The 26312-nt window shown below is 41.9% G+C and overlaps 1 protein-coding gene across 4 annotated transcripts in view; it reads right to left on the bottom strand.

Annotated features, from left to right (window-relative positions):
- Positions 1 to 26312, bottom strand: part of scaper (S-phase cyclin A-associated protein in the ER) — a 339292-nt gene that overhangs the window by 166945 nt on the left and 146035 nt on the right. For all 4 annotated transcript variants that reach the window (XM_085972324.1, XM_085972323.1, XM_085972325.1 and 1 more), the window contains one exon: positions 20322 to 20455. In XM_085972324.1, the coding sequence (XP_085828450.1) occupies positions 20322 to 20455 (134 nt within the window). The remainder of the gene's footprint in view (positions 1 to 20321; positions 20456 to 26312) is intronic.

The raw sequence follows: 26312 nt of genomic DNA on the forward strand, positions 1-26312 counted from the left end.
CTTGTAATTTTTCCGCTTCCTTTTCATCCATATTTTGTCCTATTTAAATTATTAAGCTTCTTACCGCAGATGCCAAGTATAATCATTGCCTTTGTTAAAGATATTAAAGTGTGATTTGTCTTACATGTTATGAGAACTCATCCATAAGACATGACAAGCCAAGTTGGAAGCTAATCATTTTCTGAATTAGTTTCCGACTAATAACGGAAATAATTCAGTTTCAAATAATAGTCTGATGGCGGTCCCAATTCAGAATGAAGTCATAAATTCAAATAAAAGCCTTGATTTACATTGTTTCACCCCCACCCACCCGACTTCCTCTCTTGAAGGCAGTGATTCACGTTGGGGTACAGTTTCATTGGTACAAGCCACTGCTTCACCCAAGTGGCCAATCTTCATGTGTGAGCCTGGAGCGTCAGCCGTGGCTCAGGGGAGAGCACTCTTGCCTCTGAGTCAGAAGGTTCTGGGTTCAAGTCCCACTCCAGAGACTTGAGCACAAAAATCTTTCGGATGAGACGTTAAACCGAGGCCCGTCTGCCCCGGATGTAAAAGATCCCATGGCACTATTTTGAAGAAAAGAAGGGGAGTTATCCCCAGTGTCCTAGCCAATCAAGGTAACAAAAACAGATTATCTGTTCATTATCACATTGCTGTTTGTGGGAGCTTGCTGTGCGCAAATACCCCGTTTCCTACAACAGTGACTACACTTCAAAAGTACTTCATTGGCTGTAAAGCGCTTTGGGAAGTCCTGAGGTCGTGAAAGGCGCTATAGAAATGCAAGTCTTTCTTTCTTTAGACATTGAGTGCCGGCAGGCTGTTCAACTATGGAAGGGCATCACAGCCCAATTCTATCTGACATCCGTACATACACTTCCCAGCCACAGTCACAACCACAAGCAGGAACCTTGTCTGACATTTTGTTCCCCATCTTAGCTCCAGGGGACTGAGATCAAATGTAATAATCTCAGGACTGAGAGGCATTTTTTTCCTGAGGGTAAACCAGGCCACAACCTGACTGTTCAGAGAGCAGTTTTAGTATAGGTATAGTTCTGGGGATAGATTTATGCATTATCATTCAGGGAATAGTGCAGAGCAGTAGCAGGGCAGAGGAACGTATAGAACCTTACAGGGAAAGAATAGAAATGGGGGAGGGTTGTGTTGAGAGAGACTGAGCTGATTAAAACAAACCACTGTCAAACTAGGTAACAACTTGAACTGAGGCCTTTCCAAAATATAATCTTGCATAATTACAGCTGAAAAGGCAACTAAAAGATCAAGTAGTTATTTGCCTTGGGCAATTGCACTGATGCCAGCAAATTGATGAATAACTTTCTAGAAGAGGTACTGCCAAATAAGCAGAAGAAAACTTTTTAAATTTTGTTCATTATATTTACAGCTGGATATCCGTTGCCTATAAATCCACACATTTATTTATCATACAAGTACTGCTCTTAAAAGTAAAGGGAGATGAAGAATCTTTCTATAGACATTTACCATTTTAAACAGAATGGCTTCACGTCACTGTGTATTTATGGATATAGAATCTGTCACCAGCACTTTTTTATGCTGACCTGCTATCTTGATCCTCATTTTAATGATCATCCCGTCAATAAAAGGTACCTTTACTAAATAAAATTAACATAAAGCTCGGCTCCGTTGGCAGCATGCATATCCGAGTCAAAAGGTTGTGGGCTCAAGGCCCATTCCAGGAACTGAGCACATAATCTAGGTTGACACTTCATTGCTGTACCGAGGGAGTGCTGCACTGTCTCGAGGTGCCGTCCTTTGAGGAGACTCTAAACCAAAGCCCATTTAAATGGATGTTAAAAGGTCCCAAGGCACTACTTGACAAAGAGTAGGGAACATCTGGTCAATTTTTCTGGCCAATGTTTGTCCCTCAACCACCAACAGCAAAAACAGATTAACTTGTCATTCATCTTATTGTTGTCCATGGGATCTTTCTGTGTACAAGTGGCCACCACGTCTCCCCACATTAACAATTACTGCAGTTCAAACTAATTTATTGCGTATGAAGCGCATTGATATGCTCCCGAGAGATATGACTACGTCTTAAATGAATATAAGTATTTTCTTTGCACAGCATTCGACAAGAACACATACTGAAACATACAAATGTGTTTCTGACAAGTTCATAAGAATCCAAGTTATTTGAAGAGGTGTTTGGCTGGCGTATAAAAGGACTCCATGGTCTCTTAAAAAATGTTTTCAAGTCACTCGCAAAGTGCTTTTTCATCAATGGCCACTTGGTAACTCCTAACAAGTATCAGAATTAAAATAATAAACTTTCACAGCTGATTTGCTAATAAACAGTGCGACAATGTTCCAAACAATTATATGAATTCTGAAGGTACACAGAGTTTGAACCACTTGTTCACTCGCAAACATATGAATTAACGCCATAGGCTGGCGTGTGGTTTCGGTAAAGCAAAATGGTATTCTTTACAAGATGTGGTCACTCACTGTTGCTTAAAAAATGTTCAACTGCCTCCACGTAGCTTGTTTATACTGGCTAACAGCCACAGCGCCCAGAGATAAGAGGCACCGCTGCTCTGATACTGCCTCGTTTGGCTCCAGCATGCTCAGATCAACAGGTGAAAGCTGTCACCCAACCATCAGCCTTCACAAGTCCTTGTTGCTGGAGGTATCCAACAGTACTACAGTGTAATTTGGTACCAACCCACTCAGATCAGTAATCCAGAAGAAAGCTCGTGCAGAATCACTGCACAAATATGTAGACAAAGGGGAGACCTACAGGAAGTTAGCAGGGCATTGCGACTCATTGCTTCACGGCAGCCAGGCTCTTTCTTTTTGAAATATAAACTTTTTACAAGATGTTTGCGAAGGAGTATATTTTAAAAGAAAAAAAATTCTGACACGCTAATGATTTTACCGAGTTGAAAAGAGAGGGAAAAAAAACTTCATAAATCTAAACTTTTACAAAAAGCTTGCAAATAGTAAGATTGACACAAAAAATGCTCAAGGATTGAAAAAGCAGTGAAGATGAATTTTTCCCATTGTAAAAGCAGGAGACAAAGAATTGAGGAATGCTGCCAGAACAAGGCACTACATACAGTGGCAAATGAGGGAGATTAGAGGATTAGCACAGTTCCTGTATGGTGCTAAAGTTTCACAACAACTTGCATTTATATAGCATCTTTAAAGTAGAAAAACATCCCAAGGCATAATCAGACAGAAATGATTTACCAAATTGGCAGTGCCCCAATGGTTGACTAAGCCGAATGAATGAGTAGCAAATTAATCCTATTCTTCTGTCTTTTTTTTGCATTGCAATTCATTTTACCCAATTTTATAATTTTCCTGGTACCGTGTTTCCCACCAGAGTTGGTCCTCCAGTCATGGAGACTTCACCATGACTGTCATCACTCAGGATTTAATAGGGTCAATCTAGGTGTTGGCTCCACAGCTTGTGTTAAAATAAACATAAACAGCCCCAAAACTCAGCAGTGTTAAATAGAGTTGTAAAAATTGTACCCAAATGGGTCATGTCCAATGGCTCCCCCTTAGCCAACGTCACCAAGGCAACAGAGGAGTCGTTGGGGAAAATGAAAACTTATATATGGCATGCATCTAAAAGCAATAACTTATATTCAAAGCACTTTCTCCAAGACGGCCTTTTCAATAGCTATTCTATTGCTATTTTAATCCTTTGAGTGCAGGCTGACTAACTTTGTATGAAAATAAAAATCTAAAATCTTCAGTGCAGGACATATTAGTAATGACAAAATAGTCCATTTTATTTGTGTAATATAAACTATAATATTTTCACTTGTACAGAACTTTTTCTGTAGATGTATCGGCAGTCGACGTAGCATTCAAAAGTCAGATGTAACAAAGTTCTCCAGATGTTCTATGTAGAACAGGGAGGTGGGAGATAATTATAAAGCTATAACCGCTCTGGAAGATTTCAGATAATGCCAAAATGCAAGATTATTAGCAACCTGTGAACTCAGAAATTCAATTACAACTTTCAAAGAGGGAGTTTCACCAACAGAACCGCTTTAAAAAAAAAGTTAAAGAATTAGGATTAATCTGTTTTTCGCCTGTTTCTTTTGTAGAAACTGTGAGCACTGATGACATCACTGAAGGATAGAAGAGATTTGGCGCTGGAGTCGCCGGACAGCATAAAGGAGCTGAATTAACATTAGCAGAGATGTTAACTCTGGGGCATTGGGCAATCGCATTATTCCAGCTGCACATATTAATCCAGTTTGCTTGCACTGTTGGGCTCAGTAACTGCTCCATGTCAATTACCTCATGTCATCAGCGCTTGCTGTTTAAGCCAAATTATTCAAGTAAACACAACCAAAAACAGATAGGAAAAAAAGGCACCATTTTAAAGAGTTAATCGTGAGCTTTTATGGTGGTTTTGTTTGTTAAGAGAGTTTATGCATTGTGACAGTGCACTGTGGAGCATCAATATTCAATGCCACAGATCAGTGCGATGCAGAATCAATTCGCCCCACTCTACTGAGTCTCGATGCTGCGAGAAAGCAGTAAGTGAATCACAAAGCACTCTTACACTTCAGGAGTTCACCTGATGATAGGCACATGGTTCTTGCTAGGCACAAGCAATCCAACCTGTAGGGATCCGAGAAGATCGTAAATGCAAGAAAATGTGAGTCAAAGAATCGGTCATAGAAGCAAAAGCCTCTTGTTGCAGCAGATCCGTGGATCTCCCTTCAATTTGCATTAAAACCAAGCAGGCATGGAAAGAAAAAAATAAAATGGGAAGTTCGTTGTGGAGGTCATTCTCCTTCAACAAGAAAGAAAAAAATATTTGGATTCCTTCCTACAAGAAGGAAAGACATTGCAGGCAGAGTTATTTTGCATATGTGCATCCTGGCCTGAAATCAGGGTTGCTATTTTGGCAGCAGCTATTCTGCAGGCTGAGGGTGTTAGTGGGGAGATTCATGGAGGAGGGAGGAAATGGTAGTACTGATGTCAAGACACTCCAAGAGTAGCAGATTTACAGAACTGACTATCAGTAAAAACAGTTAGTTCTTTTAAAACAGAGCTGGATAGGTATCTGTTCGAGGACAGGATTGAAGATTATATTGCTGGTCAGGAATGATCAAATACTTTACAGAACATGGGTTCATGCACTGCCGAGGACATTTGAAATTCAGGCCTGTAAGTGTGAGTTGTATAGTTCAATTAATATTCTGCCTAATATTCTAAGAGTTCTGCCTCTCGCTCTTGGGGGTTGGAGAGAAATTTCAGAGTGTTACTGGATAAAGAAGTTTCCTTGTGGTTGGTTAGCTCCCTCAAAAAAGATTGATGGGAGATTAGGTGGAACAATCGGCCAAACTGTACAAGGCAACTTGAAGGGAACCGGTTTTTCCGGCTTATTCTCATTCCATATTTTCCTTTGTTCTAACTCGCTCCTGCTATTTTATACACTCAGTGAAAGTTCCAGGTTTTCTTAGCATTTTCACAAACTTTCTAGGACACAAGGACATTCACATTTCTTCCACATACGTTCCAGGGAAACGTAAACTACAGTATACTAAAGGATAACATACAAACGGGCTCCTCTGACAGCGGTACAGGGAGTGCAGAATAGTCTGGAGCAGTGATCTTTCGGATGAAACTTTAAACTGAAGCCAAATTAGGTGGATGTTAAAGATCCCATGGCACTACTTGGCATACAGCAGGGAGCACCTGGTAAGTTTTTCTGGCAATATTCCTCCCCCGACCAGTACTACTAAAAACTGAGTAACTGAACCACACAGAGAGGAAGGGCCCACAGGTTCAATATCTGGTCTGTGCTGACCTCAGCCAGGGTGGGAGCAGGGGCATTATAACACCACGGTGCTGCAGAGCGGAAAAACTGGCAAAGGCTCTGTTAAGTCTGTGTGTTCCAGTTGTATTAAGATTAATTACTGACACAGACTACAAGAATAAAGTTTCAACAGGTCTTTACTAGTTGGAGGTCAGGACTATACTAAATACAATATCACTACACAGTACTTATATACCGGTGGTCACCACCGGTATTATGTATACAGCAGCCAGAGAAAGTAGTACATCTCTTAAGGTGGAACAGGCTTAAGTTCTCTTAAGGTGGAACAGGTTACATACACCACAGGCTCCTGCTCCAGATTACTACCTCCTGGATGTGGAGCGAGAACAGCACTATGCTTCGTTATACCCTGATGTCCAAAAGTCAGTCAACATCCACTATCTAAACTCACGCATACAAGATGGAGACTTGCACAAGGTCCTAGAGGGTGCCTGGTGCCTATGGAACTGCAGCCAACAAGGGGTCAATGCCTTCTGGCGATAAAGAAAGAAAGAAAATGGTTTCTTCGACAGCACCTCCCAAACCTGCGACCTCTACCACCTAGAAGGACAAGGGCAGAAGGTGCATGGGAACACCATCACCTCCAAGTTCCCCATCAAGTCACACACCATCCGGACTTGGAAATATAGCGCCGTTCCTTCATCGTCGCAGGGTCAAAATCCTGGAACTCTCTCCCAAACAGCACTATGGGAGTACCATCACCACACGGACTGCAGCAATTCAAGAAGGTGGCTCACCACCACCTTCTGAAGGGCAATTAGGGATGGGCAATCCAGCAACGCCCACATCCCAGGAACGAATAAAAAAAAGAGACGAGGGGAGAAGGGAGGAAGAAAAATAATGTTAAAATGTGTAGCAGCTATTCAGAATTCAGTGGGTTAAATTAGAGGAAGCAAATCCCGATTTGGTCTGCACATTTTCCACTGCCCTCTCGGCCGTCAAGACCTCTGATTAAGGTTAATACAGTGGCATCTGTATGTGTTTGCCAAATGGCCATCTGCCAGAAAGATTAACTAGGTTGCGCACCATACTGTTCCTGTCAGGCTGCCCACACTAAATAGATGCAGAGTAATGCATCACTACACCAGGCTTGTTTAGATTAAGAGTTCAAGTCTATTGCAAACAAAGGCCCCGAGCCCCCTATATGAATCCTCATGATTAGACTGAATGCGTGGGTTTTTTTTTTCCCCAACAGGATGTATATCTCAAAGTCAAGGTGCAAATCTGTCACACAATTGTTCCCAGTGGTTTCTCCCCCCTCCCGACAAGGGTAACAGTTCTGTGGGCACAGGCAGATCTTTGATACCTTGTTCATCACGTTAGTCTATGCAACATGTAACAGCAGACTATTCTACCATGAAGGCCAATACCGCCAGATCATCTACACATGCGCACTTTAAGGGCCTCTGATCATTATCCAGTGAATGTAGGAAAAGCGGCAGCCAATTTGAACACAGCAAGCTCCCACAAACAGCAATGTAATAAATGACCAGATAATCTGTTTTAGTGATGTTGATTGAGGGATAAATAATGGTCAGGACACCGGGGAGAACTCCCCTGCTCTTCCTCAAAATAGTGCCGTGGGATCTTTTACGTCCACCTGAGAGAGCAGACGGGGCCTCGGTTTAACGTCTCATCCGAAAGACGGCACCTCCGACAGTGCAGCACTCCCTCAGTACTGCACTAGAGTGTCAGCCTAGATTAATGTGCTCAAGTCCCTGAAGTGGGGACTTGAATCCACAACCTTCTGACTCAGAGGCGAAAGTGCTCCCAACTGAGCCCCGGCTGACACTCATCGGTACATTTAGAGTGGCACTGATTACAGGATTATGTTTTTTTCACGTGGAAATGGAGCAGGAAATCTAATAATTGAAGCTGCCACTTGTCAATTCTATTCAATACAACAGGACGTGAAAAAAAATGTAGTATTTGCACTAAAACAAGTAGCATGCCCTACAAAATCTTGTTCTTTGGTGTGCTCAATACTTAGGTAAGCTTCCTGCCAAGAAATATCCATTTTTTTTTGTAGTCTTATACCTCACTGGAGTGGATGACAGGAGAAATAACTACGGGCGCAGTTTAGAACAAGGCTTTATATACAGTGGGGTGGAAAATCAAAGTAGCAACACAAGGGCACAAGTTTCTTAATGGGATAGTGTTCTCATAATTTCCCTACATCGCCCATCCCACCCCAATGTGTACAGCACTTTAGAGAAAGCTTTTCAGCCACAACATAGATACAGCTGAGAAAGGCCATTTCACTCATCTATCGAAAAAAAATACCTGCTGCCCAACATGGATTCCAACTTTTTTAAATTAATTCCTGGGATAAAGAAAGAGAGAGAGAATGACAGAAAAGAAAAAAAGACTTCTAGTTAAACAAAACCTTATCACGTCTGTTAAAAATTTACATACAAGGAATTACTTTGAACTATGACAACTGTTAATTGCAGCATCCAGTTTGCACACAGCAAGATCCCATAAACAACAATTAGATGAATGATCAGTTACGCTGTTTTCAAATTGGTTTTAGTGTAATTGGCTCCTTAAATGTGGCTCTCTTGCAGCGAGTGGCAGCTCCAGAGTAATATTGCCAGATCCATTAAGGCTATGTCCAGTCATTGCGATTCTGGCAAGTTTACCATGGGATTGCCTCACCTGCATGACATCCACCTGTTGGCAGCCAGCAGTGTTATCTCCCCACTAAAACCAATATAAAAACAGCTTTTTCGGTGGTATTTGTGGAGGGAGGAATGTTGGCCATGCCATGGGATCTTTAGCATCCACCTGAACCACAGGAACAAGACGGCAGCTGTGACAATGCAGCACTTGCTCAGTACTGCACTGGAACACTACACAATACACTTTCAAGAACTTCTGAGTATTAGCCGTGGTAATGCAATTATATGTAGATTTATTACGCATACAGCGAGTTTTCATGCATTTCATGGTTGATATTAAAAAATACCATGCAATATGTCAGTGACTCCATCATAAAATCAATATGATTTTCAGCATCAGGATACAGCTACAGAAAAAAATGAAGTAAATTCACTGCTATATTAAGTAATTTAAGTGAATTTAATACAATAACAGAGGGGTAACAAGCAACTCATGCTTTTCCCTTGTAGTTTATGACGTAATCTGAACCCCATGATTGAATCATTACCTTGTAATTCACTGAAAGGTATCCTCAATGTATCACTCACACTTTACAGTATTGATTAGTGAAAAACATGGGGCAAGCACAGCACGGCAGGGAAAAACTTGGTAGTATGTCACGAAGCTAATGACCGGTGTCAGCTTTAACAGCTCTTTTTAATAAGGTGACAGAAGGATCACGCCCTTCTAGTGACCCCGCGAGACCATGACCCTGTCACCAGACTGAGCTTTAACTACAGACTGGGACACATCGAATCACCAAGTACGTCTAGTTCATCTCATTAATTCAGAATAAAGACAAGCGAGAACCTGAAGCCTGAGGCATAGATCCATGGTCAAGATTCAAGAGTTGCCACGCATTTGTCCTTTTTAGGATTTACAGGAAAAAGCAATCAGGTGGTCGACGGGAGTAGAACTGGGACTGGAAGAGAAGGGGAAAAATAAAAGCATATTACAAGAAACTTTGTGTTACCCGGAGGCTAAATGTCCGGCAAGCTCGAGCCACCGGCAAAAATCAGGAGCTGGTGCGTTAGGTTTTTTTTTCTTTTTGTTGCTTTTTCCTCAACAGTCAAGCTCTGCAAGGTCTCGCTGAAGCTGTTGCTAAGTTACAGAGACGCTTGCAAGGTACGGCCGACTGTTTAGAAGCTGTTGCTAAGCAACAGGGTTTGTTGCCAGATACGGAGCTCAAAATCTCCGTATGTTTCAAGATTAGCGCTGGTTTGTCCGGCAGTTTTGATGGGACGGCAACAGCTCGGTCCCGTCGGTGCCGGATAGCACAAAGTTTCCTGTATCGTGGCACGTTCATACTGGCAAACGACACCCAGTGGCAGAGGTCTTGCAATGCGGCGAGATTACTGGTGCTTTGAAGTTGTCCTATTTATGCTGTGCATTCACAGCATCAACATCAATAACCGTGCAGGTGCAAGATCACGCTTATGCAGTTGCTCAAAAGTTGCCTTCTGGTCACAAACTTTGACGTTAGAGAAAGCTGCGTACAGGACAGGAATCGCGGGCTTCTCAGCATAACAGTTTCTGCTACTGTGCGTAGGCTACTGCTCCTTACTTCAGTGTTGGACGCTCTGTTCTCCCAGACGATACTCAACATTCCTCTTATGTTAGGGAGACCATACATCCCCGTTTCCGGGGACAGTCCCCGGATGAGGTATTTGTCCTCAGGCAAACAATGCCCCCGGTTCACGAAATTTGTCCCCGAACAGACTAGAGCCATATATATGCATATCATACCGTTAGACGTAATCACAGTTTCAGGTCAATGGACTGAACAGTGTTACTGTATTATTTACAAACTGTGTTTGAATGCGCTTCAATAGAGCGACATCACATCCACGGTAATTATATACACATTTGATTTGCATTTGTAGTGTATATGTGCTGCTAAAGAAATGTCTCGCAATGCTGCATAACCTACATTTTCCTGGTTACTTTGCTGTGCTCCGACCCGGTGTCTCCCCGGATTCGGTTTAGAAAATATGGTCACCCTACCTTATGTAGCCTCTGCTGCTGTGCCTTCATCCAGTTCTCAATGCCATACAAAATGTTGCTTGCTTCTTTCACTATCCCTCTTTCCTCTTCCAGACTGATATCCACAGTTTGTCAAAAACACTGCCAGCCAGTGCAATGCATTTTTTAACCTTTGTTGGTATACAATTTCTCATGTAAGCTTGTTCAATCGCCTCACCTTCAACAACCACTTTCTCCAGCCTTCCTTCACCCTTCTGCACCTATCTTTATACTAGTGATATCTTTCACACTGATCAGAGAGGTAGCCCAATTCAAAGCCACAATCATTGCATGGTGCTACATTTCTGTTAAGAGAGCATCCAGATGGTTATTATTAATGAGCATCAGATTGGCTCAGTTAGTGGCACTCACGCCTCCAAGTCAGAAGGCCATCGATTCAAGTCCCACTCTAGGATTTGAGAACATGATCTAGGCGGACGCTTCAGTGCAGTACTGAGGGGTGCTGCGCTGCAGGAGCAGCTGTCCTTACGATAAAATCTTTAGCCTCTGTTTACCTGTTCTGGTGGGTATTTAAGATCGCATGGCATTATTTGAAGAAGCAGAGTGTTCTCCTGGTGTCCTAGCCAACATTTTTCCTTCAAACAACATTACAAAAAAAATAGATCAACTCCTTCATCTCATTGCTGTTTGCAAGACCTTACTGTATACAAATTGACTGGTGCATTCACCGACCATGATGGCACTTCAAAATAAGGTGAGGTACTTTGGGATATTTCCGAGAGAAATGATAAGATGCAATGTAAATACAAATCTTTCTTTCATTTCTATTAGAATTCAAAAAGTTATTTGGGTGAGGGGGGGGTGCTCAACAGGCACAAAGAGGACGTTAGACTCCATCATTATTTTCTTAATGGGCTTGATTTTTCCCAAGGATCATAACCCCCTATTATTCAATCAGCAAAGCATCCCCAAAACGAGGACTTCACTGGGTCTGTACAGTACATATCTGGCACCTTAACATTTCAGCAATGAAAACTTTGGTAAATACAATGGAATATTTTGAGCTGCACTTCACACAGGCAAACATTTTTGGAAATCCTGCTAATAAAATTAACTCTTCAATGGTTAGACCCATCCTACACGCCCTCTTCAGATGAACAGTTCCAATAACTTTTAAACTTTTTAATAAGCAGCCAGTCCCAGTCATATTCATAACATGGCCTGCAGCTCATTTTTGCAGCCTGCCTCTCCGTCATCCATTGGGTTTGGCCAATTCGTTGCTCCACTTGTCTCGGGGACACCTCTTGTACCCAGTCTGGCTGTGGGATACTGCGAGGACTGAACTTTGGTGCTGTTCCATCCCCTTTTTGCCATCCAAGAAAGAAGGGAATTACTAGTGTATTAGGAAGTGGTGTTCACAGAGTGCAAAAATGGGCTCCATTCAATCATAGAACCAATAGGTCCGCAGTTACTTTGGCAAGGGTGTTAAATTTCGGGCTCTCTCTCTCTCAACACCTTTAATTGTGTAAACAGCTAGATGACAGTTTTCAGAAGCAAACACAGTCTCTGCCATGTCTGGTTTAGCGCAGTCTGGGTCTAACAGCAAGTTCTTAGAGCAGCAGGCTGCTTATTGGAGAGAGCAGAGGATATCCATGTTCTCCTGCCACTTCAGCAGCAGAATACTCCACTGTTAAAAGACTGCACGCAGGTCAAAACTGCTCTCTAGATTTATTAAAAAGTAAAAAGTGAGAGAGAAAAATAAAGACACAGGCAAGATATTATGCAACTAAATTATCAAAGTGGGTTGACTTATTAAAAGCTTGTCCCAGGAAATTCTTAGAAAGACAATCATAGTCTCTGGTGGCATATACACAAGATTCTATTCACCCCATCCCACTTGGTGGCATGAAAAATAGAAAACTGAAGAACCATAGCAAACTCCCAGTATGCTAAGAATATGTTTTCCTTTGCAGTTCAAACAATTCCCTTTCAGCAGTGAGTCAATCAAAATGTTAACATTGTTACTGCCTTAAACAGCAATGGGAGAAAGGCTTGTAATAATTGTATTCCGTCTTCTGATTTTAACCAGACTGTATTCATACACACACACCAGACATTGCATCCTTAGTCAAGCTACACCCATTGCCCCAGTGATCTGAGGGAATCCGTTTATCAGCTGCTTCCCGCAGAGTGCCTATCTTCCATTTGGTGTCCAGCAAAGAGAGCGAGCAGCCTCCGTTTTAACCCTAGCTACTTCAAATTATACAAAATAAAGGCAGAGATTCCAATTTTCATCATAAGAGTGTTCTGTTCTGTGGGGGGAATTGCCTGGTTTCCAATTGATGGCTGTTCTGGGCACGTCTTTAAAATCAGAAGCTCAACATGTGGGCAACTGCAACCCACGCCTGGGTCCCATCACTCTGTGCTGCCGCATGATGGTGGTTCTTGAGTAGGACGTGGCTTGGGATAGTGGCTCTTGACAAAAAGTTAGTGAGTTAACACTGTGCATTGGACCAACATTTTTATGTTATGCTTGTTCTCACACTAATCATCACTATGGATTATTATAACTCAATCAATATCGAGAACCAGAATATACCTTTGTACACAATGACAAAATATCCAAACATGCTGGGTTTCTCTTTGATTTTGTACCCCTCGTGTTTCTTTCTCTTCCTTTTGTTCTGTACACAGGCTCCGTCAGTGGCTCATCAGTTTATATCTGAGAATCAGATATTACAGTCGCAGACACTGACAGTTTTATAAAGACAGGGGTTAAACTTGGTGCAATTGCTGGGCAATATATTACTCTTCAAACAGCTCTGGCTAAATGGTTTCTGGTTATAAATATTAGCGGTCAGTGAGATCACAAAGCTGCCAAGCAGAGCTGATAATATTCAATTCATCATGACTTGTCCCTTCATTTACCCCTTGTCTACAATGCGACAGAATAGCCACCGAGGTGTTTGGCTATCTCATCAAAAGCAGGGGTCTCGGTCTGCCAGCAGAACAGCATCTAGGACTGCCTGCTGCTCTTTGAAATATCAAGGCATCACTCCCCACCAAAAAACACACACAGCACAAATTGAACACAATACACATAGAAACTATATTACAACAAAAAACATTTTTTAATTGCTTTACCGGCAGATGAAGGGGAAAGAGCACATTCTGGCAGGGCCTGTGTTTGTGTCTGTGTTACGATAGGTGATCTTGGCGAGTGAGAAGTTCCTAACTGAAACAATTTCCTTCAGGGAACTTTTTAAAATACTATTTTCTTACGGTTACGTGATGTGGTGCATCTCTTAACATTTCATTACAGACCAGTACTGGGGGCATAAACAAGGGATCAGATGTCTTGTGCGCTCTCTGGGCCAGGGACTAGTGTACAGGGTAGTGCAACTAAGAGGCAGACAAAATAAACCAAAAAAAAAAGTACATTTAAACAAATATGTGTTGAGGGCTTTTCTATTGGTAAGTTTATTTCAAGTGTGCTCAAATTACAATTTTTTTTAAGTTAAATTAATTGAATAGAACACGAGTGGGTCACCAGTAAATGGACAAAAGATAGCTGAATGTCTGAGGGAATCATACAGTCTTGCCCCAAGTACAGTATCACAGGCACAAACACAGGTCTCTCCAGTGCATTGTTACTTCCAATGTGCTGCTTCACTCAGCTGTCCATAATATTTTAAAAATTTATTTGAACATTAGTTTTGTTATTAAAAAAAACCTGCATTTCTACAGTGCCTTTCATGAACACCGGACGTCCCAAAGTGCTTTACAGCCAATGAAGTACTTTTTGAAGTGTAGTCACTATTGTAATGTAGGAAACACTGCAGCCAATTTGTGCACAGGAAGCTTCCACAAATAGCAATGCAACAATGACCAGAAAAACTGTTTTAGTGATGTTGGTTGAGGGATAGTTCAAAGAGCAACCTTGCTTCTGAATCATCCCTAGATGCCGTCGTATCAGCCAACTGAGACCTCGGTTTTTCATATAATAGCCACAGCCAGATAAAGGAGCCATCAGCATGCAGTGTAATTAGGAGACTGGAAAGAAGGTTTTCTTACTATATTATAATAAGATTCACTTTCACTTCACTCTCTAATCTGGACATAGTTAAATTCAGAGTAACAATGCCATTCACTTTTGTCTAGGAACAGTATGTCACTTCTGTCTAAGTCACATCAGTTGGTTCACTATTCAACGGCAGAGAACCATAAACTCTCAGGCTTCCGAGCCCAGTGATTAACGATGTGCTTTAATACTTACAAAAGAAAACTAAATTTTACGCTGAATAGAGTTGCCAATATCTTGGGGTAACAGACACACAAAACAGTAACACTATCTAAGGGTTCAATCCACTGTATTTTGCAGCTTTCTCTCTCCTCTCCTGAAGGTACTAAGGAGTGCTGACCACTCTCTGGAGCCCCACCCAACCATCCACTATTCAGGTGCGAGCCTTCACGGTGAGTTTTAGTAGGCAATTCGATTTGCAAGGCCATTGCAGCAAAGCCTGATCCTATCCTCATTAAGCATCCCCAAATATGCATGTTCCATTAGGACTCACTGGATAGCAATTCAGTGGAGGAATCCTGGCTGATAGTTTCTTCATCCTGGCCAAGGGGCATCAAGTTTCAATTTCAAATGGCGTTCACAAGCTCCTTCAGCTTCACTCTTGAGCTTGTGATTTCACTGGAAGCCCCACAGCTGTATTACATACAGCCTTATAAATACTCCAAAGATTTCAGTACGCTCCTTGCCAATAACAACTTGAACACAAATGCAAAGTATAAAAACAGCAAGGTACAACTCAATACAGAGTTAGAAACAAACATCCAAGATGCTAAAGGCACTGGAAAGCAGATGGATTTGCATTTTCAACTAATTCAACTCTGCAACTGAGGAAAGAAAACCTACACAACATTCAACCGAACACCACTCAATGCCTTCAATTGGATTGACATACTGTGTGTTGTGAAATTCAGAAGAGCATGTGTGGCTCTTGTATGACAGCCATACTTCCTGCAGTGAATTTAACAACAGTGATAGACTTCGTGGGCAGTGCACTGTTGTATACATATGTCTGCAACCCTAAACAATTTATATTGATTATAGCGCTCCTCACATAAAGAAAGATGTTTCAAACACTCTAAAGGGTGAACGGACAAAGAAGAGGGACAAAGAAGTTAAAGGGAAGTATTGTCGAAGGGAAGGGATTTTAGGAGGCTTCTGGGAGCAGGGTGAGAGGTGATAAGATGGATAGATTTGCTACTGATGGAACTGAGGGAACATGGAACACTGAACAATGTGTCAAAGGATGAGGACAACAAGGTGTTTTGAATCTTGGCTGTAACATCAGAGGTACACAATGAGTATATGCTAACATCCTGTTTAGAAGAAAGGATGAGGTGAGTCCCTTTAAGCCACTCACACCACACAAGCACATCAACAACACTCAGGCAGATTATCTGCCTTCACTCTTGGTTGAGGTGGCCGAAAGAGAGCATTTCTTTTTTTTTAATGGAAATAAAAACCTACAATTCAAAAAATTAATAGGGTGATTTTGCACGCTGTTTCTGTTCAGAAAGTCAGTCTGTCCCAGTCACAAGCACAATTTGCAGGCTTCTCTTGCAAACAGCTGATGCATTCAAAACATTTATTCACAGTGAATGCATTTCATTCACTCAATCGTTTACAAAAAGTGCCAGTTAATGAAGGGACCCAAGTTCAGCTCTAAAGACAAACCTAATCTCATAAGAAAAATCTATGGCGTGCTTTTTTTTCATTTGCTGGGCCATGAGATAGTTCCTGCAGGACTGAAGGTCAAGGCATGACCCTCTAAATCTTCCGATGGTCTCCCGGTTTTAGGAGCAAGGGGTCAAAATGACCTACATTTTTCATAAACTAATGTAAACACCAAAAAGCACATAAAGCAAGCCATCAATGAGCCACATCTGATCTCTGGCTGCCGCTCTGAGCTCATTTTAATATTAGTCTTTATCTTAATGGCAACAGATGTTTTATCCTCAGAGCAAGGTTCTGCAGAATTATTTTATATTATAATCATTTTGAGTGTATATTTCTCATTTTATTTAAGATTTCTTTTTTTTTTTTTTAAAAACATTTTTCTATTTTGTGATGCAGTGACTAAATAGATTAATCAGCTAGCTGATGTAACCCTACAGTTGGCAGGGATAGCAACATTGTTAGGTGGATCATTTGAAAGAAGAAATACTGGTAAAAAGGGGAAGATGAATCTGGACAGGGGATGAACTCATTAAAGGAATACTTTGGTCTAGGACCCTAAATATACTGAAGTGTTCCTTATATAAAATACATTCCACAAATTTCAACCGAGAATGCCAACTGCTACAAATGTGCATTTCCATGGACATGAAACTCTCTGTTATACGGCAAAATTCTGAAGTAGGTTCAGGTAAGTTTTACTTAATATTAGTGGCCGTTCCTGGATCTGTGGCTGTGTAACTGGGGTTCGCGCACTTGTTGCTAAGCAACAGGGAAGCCTGGATTTGTTGCTGTGTATGGAGCTCTCGTACCTTTTAAACGATACCTCTCTGTAATCCGGACTTTTTGATAAACCGGCACCATGCCGGTCCCGTTGGTGCCGGATAATAAAGAGTTTCCTGTACGCTGGTGGCACTCTGATATCCCACCCAAGTGTCCAATCTTCATGTGTAAGCTTAGTTAGTAACTGTTAGAAGGCTATTTGGATGTGGAGGGCATTACAGTCAAGTCCAATCCTGTTTTCACCCGACATCATGCACACAAAAATTCCAGAATGGGTCACTGAATGTTCAGTCACAGAAACAAGCCATTCAGCCCATCAAGTCTATGGCGGCTTACTGGATAGCGATCAGGAGCTGATTCTTCCCCCCCACAGCTCAGAGGCCCCGAGTCATATGTAACCCCTTGGGTGAGATCAGCTAGCAGCACAGACTGGGATTCAAACCTGGGGCCTTTTGGCTTGTATGGGTCAGTGCTACCTTGAGTGGCGTCTCTACCACTACACTAGGTCATTGGTACAACAAAGCTATAGAAAAACTGTTTTAATGATCTGACGTACAGATGTCTGGCCTCCTGGTAGGAGCCATGTTTTTGAGGTTGATGAGTTCAGAAGCAATGTTTCAACGTTAAGTTTCAGCCCTGCGGAACTTCCACCTGCACTCTGGTTCTTATTTTTTCTTTCTGACCAATAATCTTTCAACAGTTGCATATTGCTGATTTAATTAAAATATGCTACATGAATGCCCGTTAGCAAATCCCTTAAAATTCGCACAATGTGTTATCCACCATGACAGAGAATGCCCAAAGGTGGATAATGCAAAATGGTGTACAATCAGAATTCCTCAAATGTTGGTCTTGGTAGGGCAATACGCCACATACAGCAATGGAGGTGAATAAATAAAAAGCACAGAAATATTTCTTAGCTGTGACGTTGATTTCTGTCAAACAGAAGGATATTGGTGTTACTGGGCTGTGCAATAAGGCAGTACCTCGGTTAAGGCTGTCTGGCAAAACTCCTGGCAGATAATCAGGGAGAGAGTAAACTGGAACTTGGATAATGTAAAAAATTACTTTCTTTTATATAGCACCTTATCGCCTCTCAGGATATCCCAAAGTCTTTCCATCCATTGAATTACTTTTAACGTGCAGTCACTGTTGGTTATGTAAGCAAACTAGCAGCCATTTCGTGTACAGCAAGATCCACAAGCAGCAAATAGGCGCATGACTAGTTAATCTGTTTCTGGATTTGTTAGTTGAGGTGGAATGTTGGCTGGGGCACCAGGAAAAATCCCTGCTTTTCTTTGACTAGTGCCACTGGATCTTTTATGTTCACCTGAACAGGCTGATGGAGGCTCAGCTCAATTCAAAGGACGTTCTCTCCAACAAGGCAGCACTCGCTCAGTACTGCACTGAAGTGTTGGCCTTGAATACGTGCTCAAGTCCCAGACCCACAATCTTCTGATTCAGGTGCAACAGTTCTACCAACTGAGGCCAAGTTGATATAATGTACCTGAATGTAATTTTCCTTTTTGTAAATGTCCTCAATAAGATGCTGAGGGATTGAACACTTTCCAATTTGGGTTCCCAGTGTCAGCTTCAAGCATTCCCAGGTCAGGGACAGCAGAGTTAGATGCAAAGTAAAGCGCCCACCTCTCTGCCCCAACAAGGTGCGGGAGAGCTCCAAGCTCAGAAAATCACTTGTTACTCCACCAAGGAGACATTTTTGCCACACCAGCCATCCTCTGGCCTCTGAGTGAGATTGCCAATTTAGTGCCAATTCCTGATGAGGCTTCCAGCTCATCAACTGAGTTATAGTCTTCAAACTGTCTCAAGCATTTACTTTGAAGTGCATGAACTATCACAAAATCCAATGTGCAAGTTAAAACTTTCCTGCTCCAGTGTAACCTCCTGGGCTTTTACAATAATGCCAATTGCAAAATAAGAGAACGACCTATTCAGTGCAGCAACTTATCCACCAGATTTTACAGTACATTAAATTTACTTAGTGCCCAGATTAGACATTCTACTCTGTTTAACTCGATAGTTGTTGTGTTGTAATGACTTTTATTGCTGAATAATTATTTTGTATTGAACAACTTTTGCACGGTGCTACAAAGAAGGTCGACTAGCTCGATTTCACACCCGTAATTGCCCAAAAAGATTATTCCAAGGTCTCCTGTGCTGTTAAAAAGACCTGGAACAAGAGAAAAGCGAGAGAGAAAAAAAATCAAAGAACTCAAGACCATTCCTTCACCTTATACCAACTGGATCAATAGTGAAGGAGGCAGATGCCTGTGCCTCAGAGCAGGTCACCTGCCTGCCTATTCTCTCAGTCAGAATGGTGTGGAGAAACACTTGACAGGGGCAAGAAAGCAAATCGAAAGCAGAATGCAAAAACAAGCAAGACACTGTACACTGGATAAAATATAATATCCTAAGTGTGCATACCAAACAACAGTAAGGCTCAGAAAGCCAAGTTTCATTTGTCAATGCTTAAACACAAGAGTGTGGCAGTGATGTATGATTCTGAACGAGTCAACACAAAAAGGAACTGACAGGCTTTAAGTGTGGGGCATGTGTCGCCATTCACTCTGAAATTCATTTACCACTTCATGTCGAGGATCGGCTTCCGTCAGTCCACGGGGAACATAATACAAAGTCATTTTGCTACTGTAATGTCTCAAACCAAAATAACTACAGCAGGTGACACCCTATCTACAAGGGAAGGGGGATGGTGACAGCTAATGATAAAACAACGCACTGCTCACCACTCTGATCCACAGATGTCACTTTCCAGCCTCATGACAAACTACAGGTCTGACAACTCACTTTACATTGTAGGGCATTTCTAACTTTTTCCCCTTGTTGTGACAGGCAACAAAATTAATTAAACCCCAGACCTGGGATCTGACACTCCTGTATATTGCCTTCTATTTGTTGATTACTATTGATTTTCTTTGATACTTCATTTAAAAATCAATAGCTAGAAAGAAAAATAGGCATGGTTTACACATACTTAAACATACGAATGCACGCTGGAAGGAGCTGTAGTTTTGGCCAGGCGCTGGCAGCCAATTATGAGAAAAGCTCTTAACAGGTGAAAGCAAGGGCTCCAGATCGATTTTCAGTTTTCTTTTCCAATCACAGAAAGTGGCTATAAATTAGGCTCATCAGTGTATTTTTAAGATAACCCATGAAGCAAATAACTTCATGCTTTTTTTTTACAAAAAAAAATCCTGAGCCGATTAGTTTTTTTTTTAAGGATAAAAGGTGTCATAGTGAGAGGATGTCTAATATTACCTGGAGTTCATGCGTGCTCGAAGTTTCTTGGCCTTCTTCCTGACTTTTTGCTTCTCCTCCACATCCTTTGACGTTTCTGGGTGCACAGTCTCGGCCACAATGTCCACAATGTATTTCTTGCAGGACAGATGTTCCTGATTTAAAGAAATGTAAAAATGATCAATTTCTGAGACAAACTTTCCCTTTCAGTGGAACTCAAAGTTGCATCATGTATAGCTCTGGACCAGTCAGTCATTCATGCCCTCGTCTTCTACAAAGGCCTTTAGAAGCTCCTAATGATGGCCTAATGAGTGAAGACATTGTGTAACTCAGATAGAGAAGTCCCAGGTTCAATTCCCAGTGCATGCTGAATTAGCTGGTCTTAACCAGGGAAAGTTACAATTGTTTGCAATACCTCAGAGAGGAAATCAGTCAAGGCTCCCATTTGTAATCACTAACTAGTCAGTCCAGCTGGAAAAAGTTGGGCATGGACAAGATCAGACTCTGCTGTGATGACCCTTGCTGTAGAGCATGTGGATGTTACTCTCCAGGCTCACATGTGAAGAATGGCCACTTGGGCAAGATATCCATGGAACTGCATCGCAGCAAGAATCGGTGTCTTTTAAACCTTTAAAATGCTGTTGGTAAAATTTCCCATCTGAAACTCCTACATGTATGATAAGCCGAATGGTATACATCAGTTTGCAGATATTCTATGTCAATAGAATTCTATTCGGGTCAGCCATGGCTCAGTGGGTAGCACTCTTGCCTCTAAGTCAGAAGGTCGGGGGTTCAAGTCCCACTTCAGACACTTGGGCCCAAAAATCTAGGCTAACACTCCCAGTGCAGTGCTGAGGGAATACTGCACTGTCGGAGGTGCCGCCTTTTAGATGAGACACTAAGCCGAGGCCCCATCTGTTCTCTCAGGTGGACGTAAAAGATCCCATGGCACTATTTTGAAGAGGAGAAGGGGAGTTCTCCCCGGTGTACTGGGGCCAATATTTATCCCTCAATCAACATCACAAAAAAGATGGTCTGGTCATTATCACATTGCTGTTTGAGAGAGCTTGCTGTGTGCAAATTGGCTGCCGTGTTTCCTACATTACAACAGTAACTACACCTCAAAAATACTTAATTGGTTGTAAAGCGCTTTGGGACGTTCTGTTTGCGTAGCATGTTGTATCTGGCACTACAGTACATGGTTCAGTTTGGAATCGTAACACAGGAGGTTAAAATCAGTTCTGTTCACGCAGGTTGCTGCTCAACCTCCAGTAATTTATAGCCGCACAGTGGGGCACCTAAAAGAAGTAAATACATTTACACGCGCGCACAACATTGGGAAATTATGTTCGAGACAGGAAAGAAAACTATTTCATATTCACGTACGCTCAGCTAACTCAGCAGATTACCAGAGGTTGAAGCTGAAACTATCCTGGTCTTATGATCCAGTGTCACATCACATGGTGATTTCATCAATGGACGCACTATAGAGCCTGAATGCCATGTGTATTTGATTTTGCTTCAGGTCTCTGGAGCTATATGCTGCTTTCAGTGTGCTAAGTCGCTAGCTACTCAGCAGGTACACAGTGATTTTATGACACAGCGCTGTGTTACTTAGGCTAACTTCAGGACTCTGTGGCCTATGTTGCTGATCAGAGTTGCTTGAAAATCAACATTACCCATGTAAAACAATTAACTCTGATGTTAAAAAAAACCCAGAAAATTTAGGCTTATTGCACTGTCACTGACTGCTCCACTACCTCTTTTGCATTCTCTTGCAGTTTTCTCATTGTACAAATCCTTAGAGACAATACCAGAGTATTACATTTTCTTTTAACTGAATTATTGTGCTTTTCTAGATGAGCGATATCAGTGCTGGTATCATGTATTAGTCAAAAACAGCACAGTCAGATTGAAAGCAAAGTTCGATCTACCCAATAAGATATTTTAACCCCGGTTTAGAAAGACATTCCCTGCTGAACCAATGTCAATCCTTCGATTTAAAACATTAGCCAATCTTATGGCCTCTTTGGGTGAGATTGCTAATTTAGCACTTTTTTGTGCCATAGACTGAATCTGCCCAAACTCATTTCACAAAGGATCCTTATAGCCCCCAGGGAGAGAGATTTTTTTTATTTCTTCATCTGAGCTAAATTCTAACTCATGTCCTAGAGATGAAAGGACAGTGATTTAATGAACACACTTCACCCCCACTTCCCATGTACCAGAGTATTTTAAAGAGCTTATTGCTGCTTTATTGGGGATGGCATGACACACCGAGATAATGTCAGACTGGAGTTGAGAGAAGATAGCTTATTTCACTCAGCCTTAAAGATAGTAGGCAAGAACTAAAATTAAAAAGGTTCGCATAAAGACAAAAAGGGGCTGGATATCAAACAATGGGATATAGTTCTAACAACATTTTAAGCAACCTGCCATATAAAAGTGTCAGCCTTGGCTCAGTGGTAGCACTCTCGCCTCCAAGTCAGGAGGTTGTGAGTTCCAAGTCCCACTCCAGGACTTGCGCACATAATGCCAGGCTGGAATTTCAATGCAGTACTGAGGGCGTGCTGCACTGTTGGAGGTGCCGTCTTTCGGATGAGGCCCCGTCTGCCCCTCGCAGGTGGATCCCTTGGCACCTTCTCGGTGTCCTGGCCAATACTTATCGCTCAACCAACGTTACTTAAGCAACCGAGTTTCAATGGAGGATCCATAGTAATAGAGAGCACGAGATATAACAAAGAGCGCTAACAATATTTGTAGCAAATCAGGCAAGGGCAATATTCTCCTCTATCACTGGGATTGTTACTAAGCGTCTCCAGTACATTACATTAACAGCCAGGAGGTCATCGTACAACTAAATTTGAAACACAATGTATATAGAGCAAATTCTGCAGTCCAAATTGAACCTGGCAATTCGATGAATATTTGCTGAATTGGCCATAATGTCAACCCATTCAACTTTCTGTATAAATTGAACATTTTTTTTTTTTTTTTAAATATGCAAACTTGTTGTTTCTGATGTACCAGCACAAGTGGCACCAGTTAAGAACTAGGCTCAGTATAAGCAGTGATTAGTTAAGGGGGGGGGGGGGGGGGAAACACGAGTTAGGAATCCCAAATGAATCTAATCCTCCGCTGTTGAAGTTCTTTGGCGTATTGGCTCTAGGTTCTGTTTATGGGTCATTTGTGCACATCAGAACACACAGCAGCTTTTATGCAAAAGGATAAGCAAGTAAACCACTCCACTAAATTTCAGGAGTTGTTGGAGCTGTGATTAGGGACAGATCAATTGTCACTGCAGCCAGAGAACTGAAAGTATGGTGTAATATTACGCTGGGAGTAAGGAGATTCGAGGTCAATATCAAAAGGTCCATTCGAAACAATACAATGTATGCTGCTGGTAAATGCTTCTTTAAAGATCACCAGAATTACAAGTAGGTAGAAAACAGTAAATGTGGCTTTTGCAATACTAGTTACATCATTGTCCTGTAAGTAATTGTTGATTATTTCTTGATAATCACTGATTATGACACAATCATTAATCCTTGAGCAGACACCATCATGCATCAATGACTTGCTACAAACGGATTATAAGAGTTCACACTGAGAGTAGCTGTCAGTTCAAAAAAACTGAATAAAATCATCATTAATTTCAGAGTTTAAAAAAACCCACTACATACCCAAATAAAGAGAACCACAAAGGTGCCATCTAGACACAATGCGCTTACTGGACTCAACAAAGTGGAGCAATACACACCGGAGCAATTTCAAGGCTGTCCTTCGAGTCAGGAGAAGTTGGCAAGCCCCATTCGCCATTACCCCACATTCTCTCATTTTTCTTTCTTCTCTGTATCTGTCTTCAGGTGTCTCTGTCACATCGGACCAATCCCAGGCATGGGGGAAAGATGAAATATTAGGCTTCTCCTGCCATCACTGCTCTGCAATTTCCCCGCCCCACCATGCTCTGATAATCGCTCCCATGAAGGACCTTGGGACGTTTTGCTATGTTAAAGGTGCTATATAAATGCAAGTTGCTGTTGTTGCAATCAGCTACTAAGATGAGCATGAGAGTGGTCCACGATGACTGGCACATTGATCATCATGAGCTTCTTGACGTTTCCACTCAGCACATTGCAGGAAACTAGTCAAGACCCACAACTCAATGTATAGTGACCACTGATGTATATGCATACTCTAGAACTCTACACTAGCCATACTGGTACACAAACCTACCGAGCTACCGCTTAGCGCACCCATTTCAACTATTACAATTTAACAAAATGTTACTTAGCCAGATCAATTTCCAATGCCTATTTTATTAATTCGTTGTATATTTTGATGGTTTAGTGCTTGCACGAGTGCCCATCGAGTTACTTGGCTAGGCTGTGCATGCCTTGGGAACAATGTGTGTTTAAGAATTGAGGCTATTTATTTGGTATTAGTCCCGAAGAATCAGTTTGGCTTGTGTAACAATGTCTAACCAGTGGTTCAAAGCTGTTTTGCTAGCTTATTTCATCTCCCCTATCATGCTGGACTGTATTCTCTCAAGGGAAGTGATTGAAGATCCCTCTATCCATGTTAAACTAGGAATTTGTCCCATTTGTTTGGTAGCATCTCTGCTTTCTCATTGAAATTTGCATTTTGTGGACAGGCAGGGTGGGAAGAACGTTTAATTTTCAAGATTTCTGGTCAGTAGAGGTTCTTCATGAATCAGTTCTACACTCCAGTGAAGAACTAGACTGTTGGAAGTACAAACTTTTGGGTAAGACATTAAATGGAGGTTCGATCTGTCCATTTCTCACAGTTCCTTTCACTCACAGAATCTACAGTGCAGATAGAGGCCATTTCGGCCCATCGAGCCTGCACCGACACATATCCCACCCTATCCCTGTAACCCCACGTATTTAATCCCCTAACACTAAGGGTCAATTTATCATAGCCAAATCAACCTAACCTGCACATCTTTGGACTGTGGGAGGAAACCGGAGCACCCGGAGGAAACCCACGCAGACACAGGGAGAATGTGCAAGCTCCACACAGACAGTTGCCCGAGGCCAGATTTGAATCCGGGTCCCTGGCGCTGTGAGGCAACAGTGCTAACCACTATGCCACCGTGCCCCCCTTTCAATGGCAAGGATCCTCTGGGACTATTCGAAGAGCAGAAAGTTCACCTTATATTGGCCGACATTCTTTCCTCAAACAATACCACCAAATTTCAAATGTGGGGGCAATTCATCTCATTGGTGTTTGTAGGACAATGCTAGTGCAGAATGGCTGATATGTTTGCTTACGTAACAAGTCAATGCACTCCCAAAGTAAGTGACTGTGTGAGGCACTTTTAGACGTTACTACTTGATAAGGGACGACAGTATGTCAAGTGCTTCAATCTTTTAAAATGTACAACTTTTCAAATTTCCATACCACTTCCTAACCATTAACAGGCCATCTATTTACCTCTGTACAATACTCTCCTGATTATAAATATTCTTCCTGGGGTATTTCCAACTCAGCTGTTTACAGAAACATCCACCATGAGTCTAACTTGTGTAAATATCATCTCTGCTCCCTAACCATCCCAAATGGTTGCCCATTTAATTGAAACCTTTTTGCATGATGGCACTGTTCTTTCTTACAAGTTATTTTCCCCCCATGGTCTAATCTTCATAGGACCCCGCACCGACTGTGGTTGACCTACTATTGGACGCCCGTCACTGCCACTCTAAACTGGCCACGACAACACTGACCCACTAATGTCTGATTTCCTTTTATCCCTGTGCGAATTGTTGGGACTCTGTTCGCCGTATCCCCACAGTGATGCAGCGGAGACGTGAAACTTTGCAGTGGAGGGAGGGGAGTCAGATGAGCAGAAGACAAGATCACACCAATCTCTGATGCTATTCCAACCATTAATCTTTATGCATTCCTTACGTATATAGAGAGTTGCAGACTCATGCACCTTATAGGAGTGCATGGTATCTTACCATCAGTTGTGTAAATGTTGAGATGTGA

This window comes from Somniosus microcephalus, chromosome 32 (genome assembly GCF_052327205.1).
Source record: "Somniosus microcephalus isolate GS21.2 chromosome 32, FLI_Smic_1.0, whole genome shotgun sequence".
Classification (NCBI taxonomy): Eukaryota; Metazoa; Chordata; class Chondrichthyes; order Squaliformes; family Somniosidae; genus Somniosus; species Somniosus microcephalus.